General features: G+C 34.5%; 1 protein-coding gene across 1 annotated transcript; it reads left to right on the top strand.

Moving 5' to 3' along the window:
* Positions 1-200: 200 nt before the first annotated feature.
* Positions 201-10143, top strand: LOC144450116 (serine/threonine-protein phosphatase 2A regulatory subunit B'' subunit gamma-like). Its single transcript, XM_078140687.1, has 12 exons — positions 201-328; positions 1734-1861; positions 2125-2174; positions 2767-2821; positions 2990-3102; positions 4452-4620; positions 4979-5111; positions 5489-5620; positions 5921-6057; positions 7152-7289; positions 7832-7959; positions 8684-10143. Exons 1-12 carry the CDS (start codon positions 274-276, stop codon positions 8802-8804), a joined length of 1359 nt encoding a protein of 452 aa, XP_077996813.1. The 5' UTR covers positions 201-273; the 3' UTR covers positions 8805-10143.
* The last annotated feature ends 1272 nt before the right edge of the window (positions 10144-11415 follow it).

Genomic DNA, 11415 nt, shown 5'->3' with positions numbered 1-11415 from the left:
TTTGCAACACTTACATTAACAACACGTGAAAAATGACTGGGACCTCATCCTTTGACCTCTGACTTAGGGATATAAAATGCCTGTAAGACGACTTCTTTGATTGGTCATCGAATTCATATGGCCCAATCAAGAAACGTTTAACATCTCAGAGCATTCCCATCGTCCTTTCTCGTTTCCGGAAACGGCATTCATTTCATTTCGAAAACTTGAGTCACTATCTACATTTTCGTCACCTCCAATATCATGTAACTGTTGTGCATACACAGGGTAATAATGGAATGGGTTAAAAAACTAAAAGATTATAACGCCAAGAAAGAAACTGCCAAAGGTATGTAATGAAAACTACACTCTCGAACTTGATTCGTATCTAATGTTTACACCGTGTGCGATCACTAGCACTGCGTTGTGACTTGTGTCCCAAACAACACATTTCTGATATATTTCGTTTACACACTTTCGCCACTCATCATGACAATTAATGATTAAATACAGTTTCGGCACGGAAAGCGATTTTGATTTTATGTAGAGTACACTGTTTAGAACATATTGATCGTCAAAGTGGCTATTTTCAGACCATTCTGTCTACGTACGTACGTGTTGGTACTTGTCACTTGCATTGTTGCAATGAACGTTACGGGTCTATTTAATTTCAAAATCTTCTGTCATACAGTTTTTTCCCATGCAGATCTTTCATGCTCCTCTCCATGAAGCCTAAAATGTTCAAGTAAAAAGGGAAAATATACAGTTAAAGAGCTTTTTTCAGATTTTTCAATTCAAATAGTAGCATTTGATGAGTTTTTGTTATTGTTAATTTTTTGGTAGATAATATTATATATATTATGTGTATGTGTGTGTACGTGTATATAATTATTTATATTAGCATATGCAGTAGTAGCTGCAATAATTGTAGCGTTTTGTTGCGGTTTTGAGGGTGTTTTCATCTGTTTTGGTGACTTTTTAAGTTTTTGTGTTTAACCCGCACCTAACAGGTTAAACACAAAAACTTAAAAAGTCACCAAAACAGACGAAAACACCCTCAAAACCGCAACAAAACGCTACAATTATTGCAGCTAATGCAGTAGCTACAATAATTGTTAGGTGCGGGTTAAACACAAAAACTTAAAAAGTCACCAAAACAGATGAAAACACCCTCAAAACCGCAACAAAACGCTACAATTATTGCAGCTAATGCAGTAGCTGCAATAATTGTGGCGTTTGTTGTGATTTATTGTTTTTTTCTGTTGTTTTTTGGGCTTTTTGTTGTTCCTATGTTTGGAAGCAAACGCTACAATTCCTGTAACGTAAACGCAAATACTAAATAGATGATATCACACTGAAAACAAGATGTAAGCGTACTACCCATTTCAAAATGCTGCATGCGTTGCTACTTTTGCTGTTTTTTACGGGATTGGGGTACCTCTGAACATTTCTTGGGTCTTGAAGGCACCATAATTAATGTTGGAGTTAGAAAATGTCCAATTCTTTGGCAGGTACGTCGTAATTTAGCAGAAAAATTCACCCAACTTTGCAATTCAGATCTAAATCGCTTCTGCCTATTTGTATTTATGTTATAGGAATTGTAGCATCTGCTTCCAGTTAAACATCAGAATGACAAAAAGCACAAAAACAGTAGAAAAAAACCTCAAAATCACAGCAAACGCTACAAATATTGCAGCTACATATGCAGTATCTGGTACTATGACTTCTGATGTAATATTTGTTTGTGATAATAGGAAGACGCAGTGAGAGTGAAATCAAAGCAGAAGAAACTGAAGAATTTAACAAAATATACAATAAATGTAGAGGATCCACTAAACAGAATCATGACAGTTACATATCAATCCCAAGGTTTTATTACAAGGTAAATCTTTGATATCCTCTAGGTTGTGACTTCTAATGAACCCCAGACTAGTTTTTATCTTTCATGTTTTAGTTGTGCGATTTTATGAAGAAAAAATAAAAATATCATCTATCAATAAGTGAAGTTACCATATTGGAATCTATTTTTTTGAAGCGACTACATAGCTTTCGTTGGAATCACTCAGATGTCATCAGTGCATTAACTTATCATAATATTAGGTTATATTAATAATGTTGATGAAAGGTATGTTGATTTTTTTTCAGTTACCTGCAGAGGATGAAGTGCTTTTACAGAAATTGAGAGAAGAATCGAGGTGGGTTGTTCTGTTATGCGAAGTTATTTTATGTTATGTGACATTATGTTATGTTATGTTGTGTTGTATGTTGTTATGGCATGTCATGTCATGTTATGATGAGAGATATTTCCACTATTGTTCCATAATGACATGGCTGTTTAGATTGTACCCACAGATTTTTTCCAAAAAACATCTTTCATTTGTCCTTCCTTCATGCACTTGTTATCATATCCACTATCAGCCTAGAGCTATCAGTGACATTGTCCTATTAACAATAGTATGTTACATAGATGTGTAGACTTCAAGATAAGTCGTGTCGTTCTACCTTCACCAGCCTCCTCTTGACCGATGTGTGAGGGCGCCCCATCACGGCGTACCATACAGACTAACAGATGTGAAACTCTTACAGTACACCAATAACTTATAGAAAGTTCAAAGAACTTTGAAGGTCATTGTGTCAGAACAAAAACAAGAGTTGTTGGTGTGATTAATCCAACTAAATTGATAGCTGCAACCATGCAATGATTTCAACTTGGAATTTGGTACGTCCTGCCACTGAGGGCGCTCTGTCATAATAACCATTGTACTTCTTGTTTCCTCTCTATCACAGAGCTGTGTTTCTCCAAAGACGAAGTCGTGAGTTACTTGACAATGATGAACTACAAGTAAGTTGACTTCAAGTTCAACAAATACAAACTGCTACTGCACATTATTTAAGACCTAGGAAAGTACCGTTTGTGAGAAAAGTCACTTCAGTCGTGAATAATCCTTTCAGTGTTATATCAAGTGAATGGAGTCTTTCAATGAAAATTCTGCTATTTTTTCTTCTTCAGAATTTATGGTTCCTACTTGACAAACATCATACACCTCCATTAGTTGGTGAGGATCAAATGATCAACTATGAAGATTTCCTCAAAGTTGCTGAAGAAGCTGGTCCTAAATGCAGGTATGCATATAATCATATACATATGTTACATGAGACAATCAATTCATAATTATGGACAAACTATCACTGTGATTTAAACACTCAAGTGGTTGGTCATCAGACATAGTCTATCCTGGTAATAGGCCATTCCAGACTACAAACAGGAAATTGAGAATACAGCGCCCTCGCTCAATTGGGGGTATCATCACCTCATAGTACCGTTTCGTAAGAGCTTTGTCCCTTGGTATAATTCTGTAGAAGTGTAAATCAGGGATGTTTTTTGTATTGTTCAGACATCGAAGAAAGCAAAAATGCTTTATGATGAAGTAAGTAACCTATATCATGTATACCCCCCACAGACAGGAAGTAGAGTGCCACCATGGTAAATTTTGGAAAGGCCTATTATGAATATTACACCTGATTGTGTATAAAATGTTTACACAGATGTTGATAGATTACTAGAATTGGTTTCCAACTTTGTCTCCACACTTGCTGTAACAGTGATAGACATTGTTTAAAGGCCAGGGTTTCAATCCCAGGTTCTCACATTAGTGTTATCTTATCAATGGAGCTATAAGGATTACATAGGATTTTTCATTTGCTCTGGCCCAACTTTTTCTAAAGCTCTGCCAAGCAACTGTTTTTCACACGTAAATTTTAATCCTTTGCTAAAGTGGGCCTTTATGTTACACTAAAACTTTGAGATAATACCTGCAATAAACACAAGGGTACACACACTTATTAGTCACCTTGTCTGGTGGAATACAAGTCCAATGTATTTTGGAATATGACTACTACAATAGTTAGTAATTTGAATATGTGCATTGTATCATAGTTAAAATTTGCAGGTATTTACATGGACTCATTCAAACGCAAAATTGATGTGCTGCAGTGCCTGTATCCCTGAAAAGCTACACACACACAAAAAAAAGCAGAAAACTGCTTGTCTATTCATTTAGGGCAGATGGACAGTCACAGTTATTGTTATAAGTATCCCAACACGATATATCATAAAATCTTCATCTACTTTCTTGAAAACTTCAACAAGTGAACTAAACTTTGGAGACAAACTTGGAAATCAATACTAGTAAACTGTAATCTGTAAACATCTTTGTAAATATTTTCATTCGGGTGAGATTAGACTGTAAGACATATGTCGTGTTGTTCAGCCCTATCAGACACGAGTGTTGGCTGATAGCGTGGCATGAATGTCTGTATCTTACAGACTGGGGTGAGATTAAATCAGCTGTTCTGAATTTCTGCAATATATACAATCATTATTTTTATATGATCAATATTATCATTTGAATGATTGTCAAACTAACTGTCAGTACATCTCATAATTATCTCTATTCATTTTTTTATTACAGGCCCTTCTTTACTGCTACAGTATTTGCCAAGCTACAACAAACAGATCCCTATGGTAGGATCTCCATCATGCAATTCTTCAATTATGTTATGAGGAAAGTATGGCTACACCAAACCAGGATAGGCCTCAGTCTGTATGATGTGGCCGGTCAAGGCTATCTCAAAGAATCTGTAAGTTGTTATTTTTATTTGTCTCCTGAATGGATAAAGGTTATATAGAGCTAAGTAATCACTTATAAATTTGATTTGTCACATGTTTTGAAAACCGTTTGTTAACATGTACTATATCAATGCTGAAGGTATCTCAGTGCATTTGTTATGGATTGTAAGTAGGTAAAATCTATGTGAGAATCCTAGGCATTTTACTTATGTTACTCATCGATCCAAATTATGGTACATGATACAGAAGTCTATGTCACTTTTTACCAGTTATCTCTTCTATGGTTTCCTGATTGTAGAGAAAACATTGTATTTTACCAGTGATGAGGTATTGTAGTATTCATATTTTTTTGTAACTTTTGCCTTGCAGGACTTGGAGAATTATATTCTTGAACTGATACCTACTCTTCCTCAGTTAGATGGTTTAGAAAAGTCCTTTTATTCATTCTATGTCTGTACAGCTGTCAGGAAGTTCTTCTTTTTTCTGGATCCAATGCGTACAGGTAAATATAAAACAGTACTTTGATGTGCTGTTACATCATGTACTAGTTTATATAAATAATCACAATGTGTAAAGAGTAACAGTGTTACATGATATGTCCTCACTAAAGGCTTTAGAAATCAACGTACCACTGTACATTTCTGTAACATACTTGTCACCTATGGTTAACCACAAAAAATGTATTTGTTGTTTGGTTCACATCATGTGTGTGTGTGTGTGTGTGTGTGTGTGTGTGTGTGTGTGTGTGTGTGTGTGTGTGTGTGTCGTAGTATAGTATATGTGTGTGCATGTGCATGTATACATTATATATGTGTATGTTTGTGTGTGTGATTGTTCACTGAACTTTGAAGTATCTTTTTTTCATTCAACCATAACCAGGTAAAATCAAAATCCAGGATATCTTAGCCTGCAGTTTCTTAGACGATTTACTAGAATTAAGAGATGAAGATTTACCAAAAGATGCACAAGACTCTAACTGGTTTTCAGCTCCGTCAGCTCTCAGGGTGTATGGTAAGATAGATGCTTACAAATTGTGATCATCCATTGAAAATACATATGGTGGCCTTAAGTTGTAAGATAGATAATTAGAAATTGTTCACTGTATCAATTATGAAAACTGTAGTTATAACATCTAGACCTCTAGAATTGAATCTGACTGATGGTTATGGTGAAGATAGTAAGCCAGATCTTTTGAAAATTTAGCACACCTCCTGACTGTAGTTCACAAGGTTAACAGAATGATAAAATTTATGAAGTATATGACATCTATAGTTAAACCAGTGTTTTTCTTGTTTACCTTTTCGTCATTAGGTCAGTACTTGAATTTAGATAAAGACCATAATGGTATGCTGAGTAAGGAAGAACTGTCCAGATATGGCACTGGTACATTAACAGATGTGTTCCTTGAAAGAGTTTTCCAGGAATGTCTTACCTACGATGGTGAAATGGTAGGTTTATAAACCAATTTAGAAAATGTATGACAGTGTTGTGTTTTTATCATAGATTGTAACATACAGTTAGTTTTATGAGTAATGCCAAGAAATGTGTTTACTGTCAAGTTAAATTTTGTAATAAATTAGTTCTTGTTACATGACCTAGGATTCTAAATACTTCTTAGTAATATTTCACCTGTTCAGGTTGACAGGTTTTGTCTCAACTGTCCGTTAGCTGACTTTACCATTTGGCAGCACAATGGCAATAACATGGTTGTAGAAACAGTTTGAGAAAGCCTGTCGACCAGAATTGGTGAAACATTAGTCATAAGTAATTAGAACCATTGGTCATGTGTCAAAGGTCTGCACATAACAAATCAAAATTTAAAAAAAAAAAAAAAAACATGATACAGAGAAAAAATACATAAAGAAACTGCTAAGCAAGCACATCACATCATAAAATTACAACAGTTTGATTAAAAACAACAAAAGAAACAATACAGGACACATTAGAAACCCTTAAAAATTAAGACACAACCACTTCAACAATAACATTGACAAAATATGAATGTTTTAAGATTTTCCTTGAATTATTCGAATTTGTCTATCAACCAAAGGTCGGATGGAAGATGATTCCACAGTTTTGGTGTGTATACAGTAAAAGCCCTATCACCTTATAATTTGGAAGATTGTATTTTTTCCATGAACCTTAATAGAAAAAGGCTTCAATCTCACTCCAGCACTCTCTCTTGTGTTGTGTACTGTATGATTAATAACAATTAGTTCCAACAAAGAGCTTGGTGCATACTAAAATATCTAGAAAATCTCTCTCATACCATTTACTGTGCCAACAATACCAGAAGAAGATTTTACTGCCATCAAAGGTGTGCATTAACATAAATTCCTCTGTCTACAAGTGGTATTTGGTTATACATACATAACCACAAGTTGAGCAAAACTGGATTTTAACATTACTGGTTTATTGAGAAGAAATTAATTCAGGTTATATGTAAGTATTTCCACCCTGTCAAAAAAACCACTTTACTAAGTTTGTACCACTTTAATGATTACGATTTTAAATTTTTCACCTTTATGATTTTATTCCACAGGATTACAAGACATACTTAGATTTTGTCCTAGCTTTAGAAAACCGTAAAGAACCTCAAGCTTTGCAGTATATTTTTAAACTGTTGGATGTGCAGGGGAGAGGATACCTCAATGTCTTTGCACTGAACTACTTCTTCAGGGTAAGTTGTGCTGTCAGATCTGATAGTACTGTTTTAACTTGTCATTACAAACATGTCATTACAGCAACAAACTTATTGGAAAATGTTTGGGAATAGTTTGGGTTACTAGCACATGCTGATATCAATAATGATGTAACAGGTACTTTTAAAAAACACACCTTTTAATGTTTGCCTAGGAAATGCTCACACCCTTATCTATGCCCTATGCAACAAATAAACAAAAAAATTGGTAAAAAATAACAATCGTCATCAAACTTCAGCATGCCAAGATACAAATGACCTTTGGTTATTTGTACTTGTGGTAATCCCTAACTCCTCTGGTCTGGGTAACCGAACCTATGTTATTTGTGGTTACAAACATAGACAGTAGAGTCACTAGTGACTGTCTAAGGTACAAACTAGTGACAGATTGTTAATAACGATGATTTTATTTATGTTATCAATGAAATGATATACTTCCCATAATGCATCATTCAAGATGGCACGTTTGCACGTTCTTAATGACCATGTAGATCTAATAGTGACATTCCACATCTCTACAGGCCATTCAAGAACAGATGAAGGTGCATGGCCAGGAACCTGTATCATTTGCAGATGTTAAAGATGAAATTTTTGACATGGTAAAGCCAGATGATCCTTTGAAAATAGCTCTTCAAGACTTGATTAACAGGTATGTGCTATTATCTCTATGTTATTAATACAGACTTATTTGTAAAGGGGAGTAAGAAGTAAAAGGTATAATCTACTTAATAATTTACCCAAGTTAATTTACCAAAGTTCCCTACTAAAATTATTCATGTAGGTATGAACTTCTGTACAAAATTTTATCAGCCCCCTCCCTCACCCCACTCCTCTGTTACCAGGTGTTCCCAAACCATAGCAGAACATTTTGATATGTGTAAGACTTTTGTATATTACAATTTCCTGTTGACATACATTTCACTACAAACAATATTACAGTGTTCTCTCCACTATAGAGAAAGCACAGTGTTAACACCATCCTTGCCACCCAGGTTGCCATGCTTGGCAGCTTTCTACCATACTTCAAAAGTGTCCTACAGTCCTTGAGCTTTGGTAATCTTTGAATGACAATATTACAATATTAATACTTTCACATGAAGAGAAATGGTTGATCCAAATGTCCATGTGTGTATGTCAGAGTATGTTTCTATGTTGAACACATGCATATTATATGCTGATCATTACAAAAATTACAATGTTAATGATATGTAAATTATTATGCAAATTTATCACCATCCTGATAATCTACCCTGGGGAGAACACTGTATTAAAATCAGTGTGAAACTTCACAATTTGCTATGTAATATTTGAAACCTAAAGTAAGCTATTTATTCATTTATTCTCTTTGATGTTTGTTTTTTCAACTTTAACAGTGGGCAAGGAGAAACAGTGACAAGTATTTTGATTGACCTAAACGGTTTCTGGACGTATGAAAACAGAGAAGTATTAGTAGCTGAAGCCAATGCAGAAGAACCTCAGGAACAGGAAGTGTAATAATGAAATGACCACCAGGAAGTGATTGAGTCCAGCTGATGTGTCCAATACAGCTTTAAAACAAGTCAAAAATACTGTATTTAAATAATTGACCAATGAAAAGTTGCTTAGGTTATCATAAACAGAATAATAGTCTAAGAGTTTTTGAAACACTTCTCTCCATTTCCTATGTCTAGATGGTATTGATACGTCTGTTAGGATGTATTCATTGTCTACCTTGTAACAAGCAACTGAGTGAATACACCACTAATATTACCATGAAATTTGTAAATAGTTGTATATCATAAGTTCATTGTTAAATTTTTACTATTAGAATTTACTTCGACAAAATTTGAAAGTTTTATTTTGATATCTTTTGCCTTTGTGCCACCCATACCGTGACTGTCACAACAACCCAGGTTTCCAATATTTCTTTCAGCGTTCAGTTCTTTCTATCTCTATGTTTCTATCTTTGTTACTTTATCATTTGTAAATATTCTTTCAGTACTTGTTGCATCAAGTTTTGTACATTTTATCTTCTACTTATACATTCCTTGTTTTCAATCCAGCCATAACACAAAACTACAATTGTTCTCCCATGACCTTTCACAATTCTCTGAATTCTGCAACCACATCACATGACTATCACAGTTTCTCACATGACTGTGTCAGTGTATGACACATTATCAGTTAACGGCATATTTGGCACCAACCATTTCATTTTTACAATTTGTACCAAAGTTTTAAAATTGAATGCATAGATTACTGATAAGTTCCATTTAATTGTAGTAATTATGTGAGAAACTGATGAATTCTACTATTAAAATAACAAGCCATTTTATATCCAATGTTTACCTGAGAAACAATTGTTTTTTTTTACTGTACAGTGGTCACTAGCACCAGTATTTGTATATCTTTCATTTGGTAGATAGCTTAAGTTTTACTCTACAATGTATAGTCTTTCCCATTCACTTAGGGCATTATAGCTCAAGTCAAATACATGGACATGTCCAAACTGTTACAATACAAGGCTACAAGTCTCATTCAATGTACAAATGAATGTACAGTATTCATAATAATCTTGTCTGTTGTCTCAGAAATCCATGTCGTTCATTTATTTATTAACATGATTTTTTTTACAAATTATGGCCAATCCTGCAAGTTTGTCACTCCTTGTGAAATCCATTGTTACCAGCAGAGTTAGTTAGCTTCTGATCTGTAAATTGCCATCCCGGTGAAATCCCCTCGGAATTCAAGTTTATTATCAGTTTCCAGACCTTGGCTGTCAATATGTATTCTAATTTACATGATTGTATCCCTTACATTGTAAAGCTTTTTAATTTGAGATGTATGATTTGTTTGGGACTACACCAAAACAATGTAATGTAATAAAGTTGTTTCTTTTAATTGACTGCCAGAGATTCTGTATGTATTCCTAGGATGATCACAACTTTTCCTACATTGTCAGGTTTGAGTACCGTGAATATATAATCTATCCCCCCCAAAAATGACATTCCACAAATATGACAAATCGACAAATCATGAGTTTTTGAAGTAATAGTGAGTAACCAAAGTGGTGTATAAATGACATGGTGTATCACATCCTGTAGTGACCATGGTCCAGTATGTGTGACACTTCTTTTTTTTACATTATACAGCATTTCCTACCAACATGTTGATATCAGTAAATAGCAGTGTTCCATCTGATAAAAGTAAAGTTTGTTGCTAGTCTAAACTCATTTCATTTGGTGGGCGTGCCTTTTCGCATGCAGAACTGCACATCTCTGGAACACTTTAACTCTAGAAATATGTGTAAAGCTCACAGCTTGCTATTTTAAAAAGAACCTTAAAATATTTTCAGTGGGCCTTTCAACACATAATTGTACAGCACCTCTGAACTCTACTTGGTATTGGATACTGGCACTTTAATTTATAAATGACTTGATTGATTGATTGATTGATTGATTTTTATAATAATAATAAATGTGTTACCACCTGGCAAGGGATAAGGGAATGCCAAACTTAGGTACATAGCAGAATCACAAGAAATTGCCATGTGTCATTAGTAGCATGTCAAAATGGTACACCAGGGATGTAGTTAATATTAAAAGTAGCATGGAAAATCAGGAAAGTAGGTGGCAATATCTACAAGGGAGACCCATGAATGGTAAAATAAGCTTGCTGATTGAAGTAACACAGATTACTGAAAAAAAGTAGCCAGCAAGAAATTGCGGAAAAGGTGGTTATTTTTGCTGGCTACTGGCTCTTATGTACATCTCTGTACAGAAGTACACTAGTGAGCAGTGCTGTGTACGAATACCCAGTATATGGCACGTCTTGTTGCACAACCTTTCTAAACTACTTCAAGTCAAAACTTCGTAAGATAAAATGTCCTCAGTCCAAAAATACTTGACACAAACGTGACATTTCGAGATTAACCCCGCCTTCAGAGCTTAAATCCTCATACTATTGAAATTACGTGGGTGGGAAAGTATATTATTAATTAAAATTGTAGGAAAAATGTTATACCTCGAGTCAAATGCTATTTTGTAAATGTAGGTGTTGTTTTGTACCAAATATTATTTTATTATTATTATTTTATTTCTTGTAAGAAAACGCGCTACACATGCGT

Source organism: Glandiceps talaboti, chromosome 2 (genome assembly GCF_964340395.1).
Source record: "Glandiceps talaboti chromosome 2, keGlaTala1.1, whole genome shotgun sequence".
Taxonomy (NCBI): domain Eukaryota; kingdom Metazoa; phylum Hemichordata; class Enteropneusta; family Spengelidae; genus Glandiceps; species Glandiceps talaboti.
This window is presented reverse-complemented; position numbering and strand designations above follow the sequence as displayed.

Excerpts from the sequence above, each read along its gene's own strand:
- LOC144450116 (XM_078140687.1), top strand. The coding sequence starts at position 274 with ATGGAATGGGTTAAAAAACTAAAAGATTATAACGCCAAGAAAGAAACT. Across the intron at positions 5,112-5,488 it reads TCTGGATCCAATGCGTACAG|GTAAAATCAAAATCCAGGAT; the intron begins GTAAATATAAAA and ends AACCATAACCAG. Across the intron at positions 5,621-5,920 it reads GTCAGCTCTCAGGGTGTATG|GTCAGTACTTGAATTTAGAT; the intron begins GTAAGATAGATG and ends TTTCGTCATTAG.